This window comes from Gymnoscopelus microlampas, assembly GCF_963454915.1.
Source record: "Gymnoscopelus microlampas genome assembly, chromosome: 5".
In the NCBI taxonomy this organism is placed as follows: Eukaryota; Metazoa; Chordata; class Actinopteri; order Myctophiformes; family Myctophidae; genus Gymnoscopelus; species Gymnoscopelus microlampas.
The window spans coordinates 15,329,188-15,348,323 of NC_139942.1; the positions used below are offsets into that span (position 1 = coordinate 15,329,188).

Here is a 19,136-nt window from a genome sequence, read left to right on the forward strand (position 1 = left end):
AGAGAGCGAGAGAGAGAGAGAATACAGCCCTGTTCAGAGCTGATGTTTGGGGTACAGGTGATACAGGTTCCTGTACACACCCTGGGTTTCTTAAAATGGGTTGACTAGCCTTGTTCCCAGCAGTGTTCGTCGACTAAAACTATGATGAAAAATGCTTCATTCCTTTTTTCTCTGATGAAAACTGAATAAAAACTAAGCTACTGTATGATGACTAAAACTATGACTAAATACACTGACAATTACGTCAACAAATAAAAACTAGACAAAAACTCTACAAGCTCACAACGCACTGCGATGCGTTTTGAGCTTGTAAATCGGCTATTTTTGGCCTGCTGAGTGCAGCTGAGACTAAATCAACTGAGGATTTAGTCAACTAAAACTAGACTAATTCAGATGACAAAAATGTGAGAAAAAAAACTACATTGAATTTTATTCAAAAGACTGACTAAAACTAAATCAATATTTTCTGGCAAAAACACTGGTTCCCAGCCTTTTCTCAAAGCCAGCTAACGACCTAAAGCATAGAATGTCTATCAGGCGGTACTTCCGTCATATGTACTTCCCCCGGAAACTGCACTGGCACAGCCAGGGAGCCTAGAAAGAGTCGTTGCAAGAGTTACATCAATAGGCACTTTCCTGCCACCTTTTGATAATTGGTCCGGAGGACAGCCAATTAGATGCTTCTCCCATGCCCTGCAATGCATTCCCATGCTCTGGACAGGGCGGAACGGCTCCGGGTGGCTGAATTTCTGAAGGTCACCACATTTGGCGCAACACGGAAGTGAAAGTGAAATTGGTGTTTCACTTTGTATAGAACTAAGAAAAGAAAAGGTAGAGAAGCCAGTGCCTGATTTATTTAAAATAATTATTGTTTAAATAGGGCTTAAAGGCTAAATATCAAGTCTGAACAGGGCCAGAGAGAGAGAGACAGAGAGACAGAGAGAGAGAGAGAGAGAGAGTTAACCATTTCCCTAGCGAGCGGCGCCTCCTACCTTCATGGGGGAGATGTGCGCGTGCGCCACGTAGCCGTGCACATTCTCTATCTGCGACACGCTCTTCTCCGACACCTGCACCAGCTCTGGCCCCGCCCCCACCGGAGGGGCCGGAGGAGGAGGGACCGCCTCCTCCGTCAGCTGAGGAGAGCTGAGGTCCTCCTGGGGAGAAGAGGCGTCCTCCTCATGGTGCTTGTACTTCTGGAGGGGAGAGAGACAGAGAGAGAGAGAGAGAGAGAGAGAGAGAGAGAGAGAGAGAGAGAGAGAGAGAGAGAGAGAGAGAGAGTTAGAATTATAAGAACACCAGTGGTGGAAAAAGTACTCGAACGTTTTACTTAAGTAAAAGCATCAATACTGCAAGGTAGAAGTACACTGTTACAAGTAAATGTCCGGAATTCAAAATTTGCTTGAGTAAAAGTACAAGAGTATTGGTATCAAAATGTACTTAAAGTACCAAAAGTAAAAGTACTAAAATGTTTGAAAATAGCAGATCTACAAGCTCACAACGTGTCGCGATGCGACGCGTTGTGAGCTTGTAGATCTGCTATTTTCAAATAGATTAGGTATAAAATAGGGCATAAGTGGTTAATGTATGTTTTATAATGTAATAATTTATATCTGAAAAGTAACTAGTAACTAAAGTTTACATTTTTTTTAGTGGAGTAAAAGTATAATATTTGCCTCTGAGATGTAGTGGAGTAGAAGCAAAAGTACTGAAAATTGGAAATACTACAGTAAAAGTACCTCAAAATTGTACAGTACTTGAGTACATGTACTTAGTTAGTTTACACCACTCAAGAACACTTTACTAAAATTGATCAGACGACGCTATCCAACTACTGAAGACGGCCCATATGATTAGACCTGACTACAGAGAGAGAGAGAGAGAGAGAGAGAGAGAGAGAGAGAGAGAGAGAGAGAGAGAGAGAGAGAGAGAGAGAGAGAGAGAGGAGAAAAGAGAGAATGGAGGGAGAGAGGAGAAAAGAGAGAACGGAGAGTGAGAGAGAAAGAGTGGAAGAAATGGAGAGGGAAAGAAAATACAGAAAAAGAAAGAGAGGGGGAGTGAGAGAGAGAGAAGACAGAGAGGAGAGAGAGGGAGAGAAGACAGACAGAGAAAGAGAGAGAGAGCAAGTGAGAAGAGGAGAGAGAGACGAAGAGAAAAGGGTGAGAGAGTGAAAAATAGAGAGAAAAAGAAAAGACACAAATATAAAGAGGGAGTGTGAGAGAAGAGAGAAAAACAGAGAGAAACAGTTACTACAGGGTGTTGTTCATCACTAAAGATGAGGTGATTGATTGAACTGTATGACCTCTGACCCAGAGGTTGAGGGTTCCACTCCCTGCAGAGTGCAGACAGGGTGATGTCACCAAGAGGAGACATGTGTGTGTGTGTGTGTGTGTGTGTGTGTGTGTGTGTGTGTGTGTGTGTGTGTGTGTGTGTGTGTGTTACAGTACACCCGACCGTGCACACAAACCCCACACACACACTAAATGTTATGTCAGGTGTGTATGATTAACTGATGGATATCCCTGCCTCCTCTCCTCACACACACACAGCTGCAGTTTCCATGGCAACCAGCTCAGAGAGCCTGTGCCCCCCCTCCCTCCCAACAGAAACGCAGGTTGTGTGTGTGTGTGTGTGTGTGTGTGTGTGAAGGTTGTTGACGTATCACTACAGATCACGTAAATAATAGACAACGCTCCATGCGGTCATTAACAGACCTCATCGTTGTTGTCGGGCAGCAAACTTCGTATCTCCATATCTCTATTAAATTCCATGTTTTTTTGTGTGTCCCGTCCCCACACTGTGGGCAAATCACAGTGGGTAACACCATTCCATTTACCAGGCCAGTTCCTCTGTCACAGTGATGTTCAATCTGTTTATTCAGTTAAAGTGATGTTGAGCAAATGAGAGAGAGAGCGAGAGAGAGAGAGAGAGAGCGAAAGCGACGGGGGAGAAGAGAGAGAGAAAGGGAGACGAGGGAGAAGAGAGAAAGATGGGGCAGAAGAGAGAAAGAGAGACAGGGAGAGAAGAGAAAGACATCACAGAGAGGGAGAGAGAGAGAAGCTATGTTATGTTCTGTGTGTGTGTGTGTGTGTGTGTGTGTGTGTGTGTGTGTGTGTGTGTGTGTGTGTGTGTGTGTGTGTGTGTGTGTGTGTGTGTGTGTGTGTGTGTGTGTGTGTGTGTGTGTGTGTGTGTGTGTGTTAGTGTGTGTGTGTGTGTGTGTACCGCGTAACGGTGTTCCAAAGTTGTGGTGTTTGTGAATAGGTGCATTTGAGTTGTCGGATTAGGAAAAGCGCTATATATAACTGCAGTTCATTTAGTAGTACACACACACACACACACTCATGTTAAGATGACAGCTCTGATGGACAGCTCTCCTGTGAGGAGTAGAGCTGGTCTCCTAGCAACGGGCTGGCAGGTGCATCATCAGTGTGATGATGTCAGCACCGGCTTCTACAATCAAGTGGGGGTCAAAGGTCAGACGCTGGAGAGAGAGGTTCACATTTCCTACGCATAGGCTTCTCTCTCACCCAACCACACAAAACGAACTGTGCGTGCGTGCGTGCGTGCGTGCGTGCGTGCGTGCGTGCGTGCGTGCGTGCGTGCGTGCGTGCGTGCGTGCGTGCGTGCGTGCGTGCGTGCGTGCGTGAAGGACAGCCTCTATATTCATCTAGCTGAGAGCACAGAGAGGCGTCAACAGAGTGATTTAAGAGGCGTTTCATTCAGTAAAGACTACACCATCTGACATCAACTGAAGGTCCTGAGCATGAAGACGACGGGGAGAAAAAGGACAAAAACATAAAGATGACTTCACTCAGTGAGACTGTCCTCTCTGAATGACACGCTTCATCATCAAAACGTCAACGGGGGGGACATTGAGGTTCTTGATTTCACGACAGCCTAATTTTAAAATTTTAAAACACAGTACATGCATTAGACACAACATCCATTCAGACAGTAGAGACACAACATCAATTTCTATCAATCTATTTTTCATCATTATTATTGTTATCTACATATATACATGCAGCATATTAAAGCGGCCCTATGTAACTATAAAAAACATTTGTCCAATCTGTATGGTAGAGTATGTTAATACAATTTATTACACTTGGTTGAATGCTTGATTCTGATTGCTCAATCACTGAATTCAGCTGTGTGTAATTTCTGGATAATGACCGATGAGCTCTATAACAGACCGCTGTCTAATCAAATACTCAGAGCACCTGCTGCGCTGCTTGATTTTATGCTGTATCCAACACGACAGCCATGTAAACAAGCACACAATGCCGTTTACAACTTTGCTCTCGAGAATGTTTTGGAAAACATTCGAAGCGAGAAACAGACAATGTAGTAAGTGAAAATTTGATCAACACTTCCTTGTTTTCTGAGGCGACCGTGTTGCGCTTGACGGACGACCAGTGCAAACACTTATAGAATACTTTCATAACTGTAAGCAAGGACATACTTAGTTTTGTTGTTACTTTGGGGTGAATTTATTAATTTATTTATTAACTCTCTCAGTGCCAATGAAATAAAAAAATATGTTCATACTGTGTCAGCATTTTTTTTTTTTTTCAAAGTAAAAAAAAAGTGCTTAGGAAGCGAGATACAGCCTTTTTCAGTTATAAGTTAAACAAAGAGTGGATGGAGCTGCAAATCTTCAGATAATGATATCTTGAGTTCTGAACATTTTTTTCCAAAAAAAATAAATATATATATATATTTATTTATTTTTTAAACTCGGGATTTCTCGTTTTGGCACTGAGGGCATTCAGAAAAAACTCGGGATATCTCGTTGTGTGGCACTGAGAGAGTTAAGTAGCCGTGTAATAAGCGGGATAATTTAGGATCATTAATCATCCTGTCAGGGGTTATTTCTCAACAACGACCGGCGCGCCGTAAATTATCCCTTGCATAACGTATACAATTGGGGTGTTTGTATGTCGTCTCCCTGCTCTTCTATTGAGACATTTAGATAGTGTCAAAGGTCATGTCTCACCTAGGACACAGTATCTGACACGAATCTTGACCTCAAGGTCAAGATTCAATTTATCCCCTGAGCAAGCAGGCCGGCTCTATCAGCTCAATGGCAAAAAAAAAAACATCAGCACTTGAGAAAGGAAACCAGGTTCAAATCCGGGGTAGAAGAGGAAAGTTATTTAGTGCAGCTTTATAGTTAACTACAATAACCTTGCAGCAGAACACCTGTTAGCTGCATGTTCAAAGGCTCCTTAATCCATTAAGACCGGGAACACATCTGAGTCATTTTAACATTTCTTTGGCTATTCAAAAATAAAAACCTTGTATATCTGCTATTTTTATTTTAATCGTGGAGAATTTGTGCAAATCATATATATATATATATATGTTTTAAAGCGAACATTTTTAACTCCGATCTGTGCTTCTAGGGGGTCTAAAAGTTGGAGCACCACTGACATAGTAACATACTGTTAGGATTTAGAAAACATCTTTAGATATGTATTTGGCCGCAGACCCCCATCTCAAAATGTTTTGTTCCAGGGACCCCCCAGAAGCAAAGATTTGAGTTACAAATCGTCGCCTTGCTAAACTATGGCCTCTGTCATTTCTTTAAGTTTTTCAGGAAAAATAAAAAAAATGATCCAAAACAAAACTATATCATATTTCTTAATCATTTCACCCAAAATGTTTATAGCAAATTATGACTATTTAAATAGAAATAACACTGTCTGTCAGTTATGTAACATAAGAGATTTAAATAGGTTTAAATAGGATTAAATCTGGCGTTCCCGGATTGAATGGGTTAAAATGCAGGAAGGTTGATCATGGAGCCGGGGAGTCTCCTGGGACAGGCAGGTAGCCCTGGTGTGGTTGCTCTGTCTGGGAGGTTTGTGTACAGGGGACAGCTGGGCTCTGACAAGCCTTAACGTCCCCTGTGTTCCAGTCTATTCCCATGACGGTCCCCTGCATATGGACGTCTTTTTGTAGAGGGGGAAACGACAGATACTCTGATATTGTTGCTGTCTGGGCAAGACCTCTTATCTCCATATTTTAACTTTTTGTGTTTTATTTCTAAATTAAAATGTCAAAATGTTATCTTAATCATACTACAGCGTCACATAAAAGCACTCAAGCTTGTAGATCTGCTACTTTTGCTGTTTTTTTTATTTGAATCCTGAAAAGTAACAGTTTGAGGTTTACACCGACAGAGACAATATTTTGAATAGAGACCTTCCCAGTACAACCACAGACTTCTATTGTTGGTCACTGGGAGCTGACCAGTACAACCACAGTCTTCTACTGTTGGCCAATGGGAGTTGACCAGCTACAACCACAGTCTTTTACTGTTGGTCACTGGGAGCTGACCAGTACAACCACAGTCTTCTACTATTGACCACTGGGAGCTGACCAGTACAAAGGCCACTAAACTCCTACACTAGAGTAATTATGGGCTAACTGCTTGCTGCTCAGGGGCAACTGCTGAGGGAGTGGAGTGTGCCAAGGTTTCCCCATGGTTCAGGGATTTTTAACCGGCAAACAATCCTGGCCTCTCTATTGAGCCTTCTGGATACAGCTGTCCCCTCAGTGACACATGCCCCCCCCCCCCTCCCTCTAACACACACAGGTCGGTATTGCTATACTTTTGAGGACATCAAAATTGTAGGATGGCAATTTTACAAAAGGACATTTTGACAAATGTTTTCTTGCCATTTTTCTCCCTAAGCCTTAAAGCCTGGGTTGTACTGTAGTTGTGTGCCAACTCAGTTGACACGCAACACGCTTCCACACGTTGCGAGCTTCTAGATCAGGGGTCCTCAGGGTTACTACAGGGGTCCGCCAAATCTTTGTGATAGGAACCTTTTTTTTATATATATATTAAAACATATTCAAAGTCCGGCGACCACCAGGGTTCCTTGAAAAAATCTGGAAAATTTGTGCAAATCTTTGAATATATATATTTTTAAAGCGAATATTTGAAACTCTAATCTTTGCTTCTGGGGGTCCCTGGAACAAAATATTTTACAAATGTTCGCTTTAAAAAATATATATTCAAAGGTTTGCACACATTTTCACAATATTTCAAAAATATTTGAAATATTTGATGCTTTTGTGTGACGCTGTAGTGTGATCAAGTAGGGTGTTAATTTACGAAAAAACAAAAAGTTATAATATGGAGATAATAGTTTTCTGCCTGACAACAGTGTCATAATAAGAACATTCTGCTATACATTTGCATCTCAAAAGTATAGCAATAAAAAAATACACAAACACACACAGTGGAGGCAGGGTTGCAGTGTGCTGCGTGTGCGTGCATCCGTGTGTGCGTGTGTGCGTGTGCGTGCGTGCGTGCGTGCGTGCGTGCGTGCGTGCGTGCGTGCGTGCGTGCGTGCGTACGTGCGTGCGTGCGTGTGTGTGCGCGAGAGAGAGCCACAGAGAGGCAGATGGCTGTACTCCACCTGACCCTGCCCCCAGACACACAGGAACACAGGGGCATTCTGGGTAAAACAGTAAAACACAGTTCACGCTTTGGTTTTTTCTCTCTCTCCCTGTTCAGCTCAATGGGTATAAGAGCACTGTCACAGTTATTTAGCCTGAAAGCAATTATTTGAGATGATCACAATCCTTTTTTTCCCCTTATATATGCATATCATTTTGCATATAATCGTCTTAATCACTTCCATCTTCTGCATTTGTCAGTTTAAAAAAAAAAACACTATTTCACCAATTATTTATTTATTTAACACGGTTTCCTGCGTAAGTGCTGACATTTTTACCATTGAGCTAATAGAGACAAGAATTACATTGTATTCATTAAAACAAAGTAACAAAGTGCCGCTTTAACTGGATGAGAGTTTCTGTGAGAGAAACGTCAAACATCCTAACCGTTTACACGCTGGCGTTCTGCTTTAAGTCAGGGCCTCGGCCCAGGAGGTTTACTGCAAACTGCTAGGTTGCAAAACGGAGCTTTTAAATCTCAAGATAAATGAGCGCGTTGAGCGTTTGTAACACTGGGAGCTAGGCCCCCACACACAGTGGATAAATGTTCACACCGCACCAATCCTTCACAGAACCCCCTTTAAACCATAAAGACCAGGAACGCATCTGTGTCATTTTAAGATGTCTTTGGCTATTCAAAAATAGCAGATCTACAAGCTCATAGCGCGGCACCGAGTGCCGCACTATGAGCTTGTAGATCTGCTATTTTTTGTGTCTGCTAATCTTTGAATATATATATATATATATATATATATATATATATATATATATATATATATATATATATATATATATATATATATATATATATATATATATATATATATATATATATATATATATCTCTGCTGTCCGGCAGCAACCAGCTAACTCCAAAAAGCTCATTTTTCAGGAAATGAAAAAATAAAATATAAACTTTTCAGGAAATGAAGAAAACCTTTTTAAAACAAAGCAATACTGCCTCATCAAAGTTGGTATAGTGACTTTATATATTGTCAGATACTTGCGTGTGTCATTATATTATCACCACTTTACCCAAATCCAGCTCAGGTTAAGTTAGGAGTTTTTGTCAGTCATTGATAAGAACAGCTGACAACAGCTCCAATCGCTGCGGACAGAGAGGTTCCAACTGGGGCCACGCTGACAATGGATCTCAAAGCTCACAATGCACCACAATAACGTGTGAATTAATGCCCTGATGCTTCATGACACTTATTATATAGGCCTACAATAATGAACTGGGACTTTAAATATTACAATAACGTCTGCAAAGAGGGGTTCACAGAGTTTCAGAAGAACTAGCGAGAGAAATGCAAAAGAAAATCGTACAAAAATGTACTTAAGTACAGTACTTGTACGCCCTTTTTTTCCCCACCAGTCTTTCCGTATAATAGGAGAGGTTTCTGCCCGAACAATATATCTCCCTTTACTCTACCCTCTATCCTCTCTCTTCTCAATGGAGTGCAACACACACACAAAAAAAGAGAATTTCACCCGCTGCTTTACGCATGTAGAACTGTGATGTGACAAAGAAAACCGATTGTGATCAGTACATTGACTCTCTGGGGGTCACAGACCCGTAAGTCCTGAAGGACCCCAGGGGGTCCCTGGCCCCGGAAACCCACGCTGTGAGAACCAGTGCATTAGATTGGTGGTTCTCAAATTGACACTTCTTAGCCCGCGGACCCCCATTTGAAAAGATAAGCCAGGGACCCCCATTAGAGAAGATTTTTACGTCTCTAGCCGTACATTTTTTTTTTAATTTGAAGGACCCCCAGTTTGACATGCATTAGGCTACGGACCCCCATTTAATGGCATTTCTATCCCTGGGACCCCAATTGATATTGTAAAATCAATGTTAATTCAACTCTGAGTGTACAAATGGAACCAAATGGACCCGTCAGGGTCCATTTGGTTCCATTTGTACACTCTCAGAGTTACAGACCCATAAGGGTCCATTTGGTTCCTAGCCATCATTTAGCTGGGGACCCCCTGAAACCCCCTCAAGTACCCCTGGGGGTCCCCGGACCCCACGCTGTGGGAACCAGTGCATTAGATGACAAGATGACAGCAGGTGCTATCGTGTTATGCCACCGGTACAAGCAGCCGGAGTGACGGCGTATCTCTTTAGGACCATGATGCATTGTGTTGAGAGGAGCAGACAGCAGCAGTAACGCAAGTGGTGGAAGCAAGACCAAGACACCGAGCCCACTCTGCCTGCCAAGACACACACTATAAATAGACAGAGGAGAGGAGAGGAGAGAGAGGAGGAGAGAGGGTAGGGGGTAAATGAAAACGCTAGAACAGTCAACTTTCAAATAAGTGGAATAGAAAAATGTGTGTGCGTCAGTGTGTGTGCGCGTGTGTATTACTTAAGTTAAAGTATCAATACTGCAATATAGAAATTCTCTGCTACAAGTAAGAGTCCGGAATTCAAAATGTACTTGAGTAAAAGTACAAAAGTATATGTACTTAAAGTACAAAAGCATTCAGTGTGCAGAATGTCCACAAGTTTTCAAATGTATACACATATTTTGAAAATAGCCGATCTGCAAGCTCACAATGCGTCGCGATGCGATGCATTGTGAGCTTGTAGATTTGTAGCTTGTACATTGGTATATAGGGCTGTATATAGGGCTGAAGTGGTTAATGTATGTTTTGTAATAATAATCCAAATCTACAAAGTAACAAGTTAAGTTTTCAAATTATTCTAGTGGAGTGAAAGTATAATATTTGCCTCTGAGATGTAGTGGAGTAGAGGTAAAAATCATTGTAAATTAGAAATACTCCAGTAAAGAACAAATACCTCAAAATTGTACTGTAGTACAGTAGTTGAGTAAATGTACTTAGTTACTTTACACCACTGCTGCGTGCGTGCGTCGACACACTGAGCAGCAGATGTGTTACATGGAAACCATGATGTCAACATGCTTAACTCAAACCACACACACACACATACACGGTTTCTCCGACCGAACGTGTCCCTGACAACCGGCACACATTGGATTAGCGACGGTCTCAAAACAGGAACAAGATGAGTGGACACACCAGTGTCCCCGTCTAAAAGCCCAAATACAGGGTTCAAACCTGTGAACGTCAGTGCTTTAGGTGACGTTCACCCTGCAGCATACTGTAGGGAATGTTGAGATTCTTGAGAATCATACAAGTGTTCCTTTAACCAGTTCAATCTGGGAACGCATGCTGCGTCATTTTAGATTTTTTTCTATAACCATTATTTTATACTTTGGGCTATTCAAAAATAGCAGATATACAAGCTTGTAGATCTGCTTTTTTTTTTTTTATTATCGTGAAACATTTTGCAAATCTTTTAATATATATATATTTTTTAAAGCATCGTCTTTTAACTCAAATATTTGCTTCTGGGGATTTCTACAAATCCTAACAGTTTTTCTTTTGAAAAAAACTATAATCAGTGGTTCTCAAACTTTGTTCATGTCAAGGACCCCCAAAATGATATCTCTGCTGTCCGGCAGAAACCAGCTAACTCCAAAATGTTCATTTTTCAGGAAATGACAAAAACAAAAAAAAAAGTGGAGTTAGGAGGTTTTGTTCATCATTGATAAGAACAGCTGAATGGACCTCCAAGCTCTCAATGAGGTTGGCGGTCAAAAGGGGGTGGAGCCTGGAGTCAGCAAAACCAGCTAACTCCACCCCCCTTTGGTGGAGTTAGCTGGTTTAGCAGAACGTTTGACGATCCAATGGAGTTAGCTGGTTTTGTCAGAAGCACTTTTTAATACTTTTCATTGGTTCAATATTTTTTTTACCAACACACAGACTGGGTTGCACTGACTTACGGAAAAAAATGCAAAAGCGTCAAAATGGAGTTAGCTGGTTCCTGCCGTACATGTATTTGTCCCACATTTGGACCCAAATTCAAAAATAGCCGATCTACAAGCTCAAAACGCATCACGCTGCGACACATTTTGGCTACTCTTGCTACTTTTGTGCGACACATGCAGTATGATGATGAAGAGGGGCATTTGTTTTCGAAAAAAAAAACATGAAAAGTTTAAATATAGAGATAAGAGGTTTCTGCCCGACAGCAACAATATTTTTAGGAATATTAATATTAACACCAAACATAAAGGCTAGTTAATCGTTGACCAATAAAAACAAGCCAACATGCTTCAGCCTTTGGCCTATAGCATTCTTCACGGCATGCAGAAAGGTAGACTCCACATGCACAAGCCTATTACAGCATTGGTTCTCAGCGTGGGGTCCGGGGACCCCCAGGGGTCCTTGGGGGGTTGTACCAGGGGGTCCCAGCGTAATTAGTTAATATAGCGTCACAATCATTTGAACCACTTTAACCATATTTTATACTTTGGCTATTCAAAAATAGCAGATATACAAGCTCATAGTGTGGCACTCGTAAAACAAACACATAGAACACACATGGGCAACATATGGCCCAGGGGCCGGACCCGGCCCTTTGACCATCTTAATCCGGTCTGCCAAGTCCTCAAAGAAAAACAAAATGACCGCCACCAAAAATGTACATTCTAAAAGGCTGCCGTATGTTAATGGTTTTTAGAAAAATGTATTTAACTAGACTCCAATTCATAGTAATTCATATTTACCATTTCAGTACAATAACTACTGCATTCCTCCATCCGTATGTACTCAAATGTTTTATGTTTAAAATGTAACAGTGAATCAGTGAACCTTGAGTCCATATTTATAACATAATGCGATTAATAAATTAACAGCATCTTATCTGCTGTATAAATTTATATAGCAGATAAGATGCTGTATACATGTATAGGCTCATTTAAAAGTTGAAACGGCATTGACGTGGATTGTTTGAAGTCATCTTTTTATTGTAAGGCCAGAGTGATAAAGTATAGCTGTAAAAAAATCTTTAACAGAACAATTATCAGTTACAACATTTTGTAACTGATAATTATTGTTGTGAAAGCAAGTACCTTATTGTAAAGTAGTCTGGCATGTCTACCAAATTCATGCCATTTTAACATAATTCAGCACTATGTGTTTCAAGTTTCAATTCAATTGTACAATGTGTGGCCCCTCACTCACTTTGTGGAAGTCAGTATGGCCCCCTGGAAAGAAATCTTGCCCAACCCTGATATAGAACATAACTAAAATCCAGTACTTGGATTTTTTTATTTATTTTTTAATGACAACTTTATGTTGATTTCACTATTTGAATATCTGGATCCACGGATCCAGTCCGGGTTTTCTTATTAATAAAAATAGCAAAACTAAAAGGAAGTTGACATTTTTATGAAATAAAAAAAACAGTACTGGGTTTGGTGATGTTCTATATTGTCTGAATCAACTTTGTTTGCGTTTGTTTATGTGCTAAAAGAGTGACTTTGAGGGGTGTTTTACCATACAATGTAAGTCACTGAGGAGCATATTTAAAATGATCAATTTCAAATCACTGGAGCAATTATTTTTGATTTCTTGTCCACCTTTGGAGTTACATCATGGCAAGGCAACTACACAACCCAAACCTCTACCAAAGTGGTCTTGCCCTTTTAAGTATTGTGCTGCCTTCTTGGCATTCCCGAGGGATCTGTCTACCTATTTCTATTATTTTCTCACTCATATCTCCTGGTCACGTAATGTGACCACTGACCAACACTTTATATGTATTTAAGACACGTAATAAACATGTAATAAATTCAATTCTCCTGCTATGCCACACAAATGTGGAAGTCATAAGGGGGTGTAAAGCTTGCTGCTCGCTAACAGAGGAATCAAACTGAATCAATAATTAACTAGAAAACGTGCTCCTCGGAGCACAACTCTCCGCTGTTGGGAATGTTCTATCTGTATAAGTGTCCTATCCGTCCTGTCTGTATAAGTGTCCTATCCCTCCTGTCTGTATAAGTGTCCTATCCGTCCTGTCTGTGTAAGTGTCCTATCCGTCCTGTCTGTGTAAGTGTCCTATCCAATTGTTACAGTATCCGCCATTTCTCAACCATTTCGTGATTGTTCCTGTCTTACCTCACTCTTACCAGACTTGTGTTGGGAATGTTGGGAATGTTCTAATTCTTATGTTCTAACTGTCCTATCCATCCTGTCTGTATAAGTGTCCTATCCGTCCTGTCTGTATAAGTGTCCTATCCGTCTGTATAAGTGTCCTATCCGTCTTGTCTGTATAAGTGTCCTATCCGTCCTGTCTATGTAAGTGTCCTATCCCTCCTGTCTGTGTAAGTGTCCTATCCCTCCTGTCTGTATAAGTGTCCTATCCGTCCTGTCAGTATACTGTAAGTGTCCTATCCGTCCTGTCTGTATACTGTAAGTGTCCTATCCGTCCTGTCTGTGTAAGTGTCCTATCCCTCCTGTCTGTATAAGTGTCCTATCCGTCCTGTCTGTATACTGTAAGTGTCCTATCCGTCCTGTCTGTATACTGTAAGTGTCCTATCCGTCCTGTCTGTGTAAGTGTCATATCCCTCCTGTCTATGTAAGTGTCCTATCCGTCCTGTCTGTATAAGTGTCCTATCCGTCCTGTCTGTATACTGTAAGTGTTCTATCCGTCCTGTCTGTATAAGTGTCCTATCCGTCCTGTCTGTATAAGTGTCCTATCCGTCCTGTCTGTATAAGTGTCCTATCCGTCCTGTCTGTGTACTATAAGAGTCCTATCCGTCTGTGTAAGTGTCATATCCCTCCTGTCTATATAAGTGTCCTATCTGTCCTATTTGCCAATTATGTATCAGCCATGCAGCCATTTCGTGATGGTTCCTGTCTTACCTCACTTTGGCAGTGGCAAAGACACTGCCAAAGTGACGCCATGTATTTATACAATATTTCACCGTATCGTCACGTGTCACGTGAGGCTTGACCAATCGGTGTGTCATATTTAGAAAGTGAAAACAAAACTCTCCTGCGGAGAGTAATATTAATAATAATTAAGGAACAAGATAAGTGGACACAAGCCTGTCTAACAATAATTCATAATTAATTAATTATTAATAAATAATTAATAATTAACCACCCATAATAAAGGAGGAACAAAGCACTGGCTTCGAGAGTCCCTCTGAGAACTGCCGTCACATTACCTCCACGCTTTATGTAGCTGTGAGAAGCTGCTTGCGACTTCCCTGACCAATGTGACTGAGGTCCAAGTGGATTAAAGGTCCCACGGAGCCGCTGGACGCCATGCAGGGGAGGACACGTCAGTGTCGTCCGCACATCGTTGGAGTCCTGTGTCTCCTCTCGCTCGTCGGGGTCATGGTCTTTCTGTTCCAGAGATATTGGTTGCCGGGCCTCGCGGGTTCCTTGCCTCTGGCAGCTAAAGCCAGTCAAAGTCAAAATAAGGCAACAGGAAACCAGAACCACCAGCAACAGCATAATAACATCAGATTCTGGAAAGATGCAGATGACTCCTCTTCTCGGGGGGAGACAGGTCTGGAGAACTCTCTGAAAGCTAAAGCCAGCCAAAGTGAAGAGGGCGGCCTAAGTGGAATGCTGTCCCCTGGGTCGTACTCCTACATCATTAACGAGGTAAACAAATGCCCAGAGGGAAAAGCACAACCATTCCTGGTGTTGCTGATAACCACCCGTGTCTCTGAGGTAGAGGCACGGGACGCCATACGGCAGACGTGGGGCAATGAGAACCTCGCTCCAGGCCTAGGAATCATCCGGCTGTTCCTGCTGGGGAAGATTAAAGGCGAGCTGGGGCGCCTACATCAGATGAACTTGGAGTCCGAGAGCCAGAGGCACCACGATATCGTTCAGCAGGACTTCTTGGATACCTACAACAACCTGACTATAAAGACACTGATGGGGATGAACTGGGTGGCCATGCATTGTCCACGGGCCAGATTTGTAATGAAAACTGACGGTGACATGTTTGTCAACACCAATTACCTCATCTACAAGCTGCTCAGACCCGAATTGAATCCTAATCCTAAGAACTACTACACAGGATGTATCGTGAGAGGCGACTCCCCGATCCGAGACAAAAACAGTAAGTATTACATGTCCCCGGAGGACTACCCAGGTGAGAAGTACCCCACCTTCTGCTCCGGGACGGGTTACGTGTTCTCCGGAGACTTGGCGGCGAAAATCTACCGAGCCTCTCTGAGCATTCGCCACCTGCATTTGGAGGATGTGTACATGGGGATCTGCCTGGCCGAGCTACGGATCGAGACCACACCGCCGCCCATTGGGTTAATGTTCAACCGTCATCGAGTGCCCTACTCCAGCTGCAAGTACAGCAACCTGATCACGTCCCACGGGGTTCAACCCAGTGAGCTGTTGAAATATTGGTACGACCTGCAGACCAACACCTGTATCAACGCCTAGGGCTGGGGACAATGACTGCTTCACCGCCGTTATGATGTGTACTGTGGGCGTTACCGCAATTATTACAATTAGATATTAAAACCAAACAGAGGCTAAAGGTTAGTTCATCTTTGAACAATAAAAATCAAGCCAACATGCTTCGGCCTGTATGGCATTCGTCAGGGCATGCAGAAAGGTAGACTACACATACTCAAGCCCAATAATAAAGCCCCCTTTCCACTGCAGCTTAAGCATTGGTTACCGCATTGGTTCTTTAAGTGGGGTCCCTGGCACAACATATTTTTGAAATGGGGGGGGGGGGGACCCCAGCCACACATACAGTATCATCCTTTGATACATCTATGAATCCCATCCACAACCAGGTAGAGAGTTACCGTGTGTTGTGTCGTTATGAGACCATGCAGTCGTATGCAAAGGTGAAAATGCCAGGTTCATTTGTTTCCCTGACAGAGCTTCTATTAGTTTCAATGTACAGATTATATTTTTGATAGTATACTGTTTAGACTGATGCTATGGTAATTGGTTTACCTGTGATTTTAGTTTACTGAGGCACTACACTGTCTCTCTGCATTTGATGTATGTGTTTACCCTGCTTACTGCAAGTCGCTCTGGATAAGGAGCATCTGCTAAATGCCTAAATTGTAAATTGTGTTTGAAAGTGCGGTGTGTGTGAACGGGACACTGTGTATTGGATGCAGTGCTGTGGTTGAAACAGATCGATCTGCCAGATCAATAGGACTTAATTAAGACCAACATCCATTCCCCAACATCATCATACCGGGGGAAAACCCCCGACAACAGAATAACTACAGCCAGTCTACACCACGGCCACAGCAACAGGGAAGCATCGCTCATATTGAACTGTGATGTCCACATATTTATGGACCTGGAGTTGATGAATTAAACGGTTTAACGACAAACTGTTGCATGTTTATTTACTGCCATCAATTCTGTCCCAGGTCAACCACTGATACCCTCTAGACTTGATAAACCGGACCCGATTTGTCTCTGTGCTTGGACTGATAATTTCTGTTTACACCAAATCTCTTCAGCCGATCTGCAAGCTCACAATGGGTTGCATTGCAACCGGCTATTTTTGGCTAATGTTCCCCCCAGCATATTGATGCTGGGGTTTAAGTGGTTAAAGATGAACCACCAGAGAGGATTTAAAAAGGTCAGTGGTGGAAAAAGTATTCAAATGTTTTACTCAAGTAAAAGTATCAATACTGCTTTTTTACTTGAGAAAATGTGCTTAGTTACTATACACCACTGAAAAAAGGTTTTTACAATTTCCTTTTACATTATTGAACGTCAAGAATTTTTATTTAATTCTCAGAGATTCCAGTGTAGATTTGTTTCATATCGTAGCTGTCGGGCAGAAACCTCATCTACATATTTTAACTTTTCTTTCTTTTTTTCTCGTTTGGACATATAAGATTTCCACCCGACAGCAATGATACAGTTTGTTGAAAACAATCTCACAGCGTGACGGCAGTGGATGACTGGAAGGCGACCACAAAAAACTTTGGTTGGATTCTGGGCTAGTAGAGACCTGTGTTGGCAGTTCCAATCTATCAAAAAGTCGATAAATCCCCGGGGATGGAATACCCCCGGCTGTTACCGCGGTGATTTAGAAGTCTTCCGGTATTCCGACATTCCAATCTCACAGATTATCAACAATCGACAACCCAATCCATGGAGAACTCAAAAGTATAGGAAGTGGGGTTAGCCTGCAGGCCTGGCTGTGTCCATTCAGCAATCTGATTGGGAAAACAGCAGAGTATAGTAAAGATTGCGGCGCTTTTGTCCTTATCTGGAAGATAGGTTCCAAAAGCCACCGCACCACTCGCCGACTGCATGAGATATAGAGCCAAGACGCTTGTGTTTTATTAATGTGAGCATGTTCATTTTAAGTCAATAGATGAACGGCCATAAATTCAGGTAATGCTTCTCACAGTTTTACAGAGAGGAACCACCCCCCCCCCCCCCCCCCATATGTGACAATACAATGAAGAGTTCAAGTGTCCCTCTAAATTAACAACTTGAACCCCAACATCCATATTATGGGGGTCAACGTGTCACAGCGTGACGCGTTGTGACACGTATCAGAAAGAGAAAAATTAAAGTACCGGTAGACGGTACGGAGCCGGCTAGTTCGGCAGTATAAATGACATTGGTTACTGAGCAGGGACTCTAATAAGGCACAGTAATGGAACACGACTGCCACTTAAATTAGCCACAATTATTCAATTAAGCCAGGGTTTCCCTTTATCTGCCGTGATGGAATACTCTGACTGAGGAGAGCACACGGAATCCTTAACCAAACATTTTTAACTCAAATCTTTGCGTCTGGGGGGGGGGACAACATATTTTGAGATGGGGGTCTACGGCCAAATACATATCATATTGGGGGTCCTTGATATGAAATAGTTTGAGAACCACTGATTATAGCAACATAAGTTTTCAAAAAACTGTTTTGTATTTAGAAGACATTTGTAGCATTTGAAGCAAAGATTTGAGCCACAAATGTCCGCTTTAAAAAATATTTATATATTCAAAGATGTGCACAAATTTCAGATCTACAAGCTTGCTATGAGCTTGTAGATCTGCTAGTTTTGAATAGCCCAAAGCATAAAATAACGGTTAGAGCAAAATCTAAAATGACACAGTATGTGTTCACGGATTGAATGGGTTGACAGTTTAGTTTCCCAGCCACTGTGTGACTAGTAGCCAAAGACATTAAGCCGATATTACACATCACATCACTCATATATGATAGGAACAAGAAAAATAGATGAACTGAACTATGGCTGCACTGGTTTTTGTTAGGATATGAAGTACTCATTTATTCTATTTGCCTTTTTTAAAAGAGTATTGTATGATGCACAGTATGTAGGATTGTAGGATGTACTGTACATAAAAAATATACATATCGTGGAAACGTTTTCCATGTTTTTTACCGTATAATATAATTACAAATTACACATTTCAAAACCTGTTTCTTTTCGGGTGTCTGTAAAGTATATAGTTGTTTTCCATGATATTCAAATTTTTGGAGATGATTCTGTACGTTCTTTCCGTCTAGTCTGTACTTTCATACATTTCTGACCCTGAGAGCTGAAAATAATAAATAAAGTCTATCCATCTCTATCCGTCTGTGTTTAGTGTTTCCAACAGAAGCACATGTTCGCCACACATGAACACACACCCCCCTGTCCCGCTATATACCGAGTCGCCACACTAGCCAATAAGCACCTCACCCCTCCGCCCCTCCCCCTCCTCTGATTGGCCCGCCGTCAGTAGAGGAGGGAGGAGGGAGGGGTGACATCATGCTGATGTCAGGGGCTGAGGGTAAACAAAAAGGC

The 19,136-nt window shown here is 42.0% G+C and overlaps 2 protein-coding genes across 11 annotated transcripts in view; one reads left to right on the plus strand and one right to left on the minus strand.

The window, feature by feature from the left end:
* dlg1b (discs large MAGUK scaffold protein 1b) overlaps positions 1-19,136 on the minus strand; it is a 170,612-nt gene that overhangs the window by 78,886 nt on the left and 72,590 nt on the right. For all 10 annotated transcript variants that reach the window (XM_084058401.1, XM_084058407.1, XM_084058406.1 and 7 more), the window contains one exon: positions 993-1,193. In XM_084058401.1, the coding sequence (XP_083914527.1) occupies positions 993-1,193 (201 nt within the window). The remainder of the gene's footprint in view (positions 1-992; positions 1,194-19,136) is intronic.
* LOC311045951 (beta-1,3-galactosyltransferase 2-like) lies at positions 14,623-15,771 on the plus strand (the record flags this gene model as incomplete). The annotated part of the gene is made up of 1 exon (XM_084058023.1): positions 14,623-15,771. The coding sequence occupies one exon, from the start codon at positions 14,623-14,625 to the stop codon at positions 15,769-15,771; it is 1,149 nt and encodes a 382-aa protein (XP_083914149.1).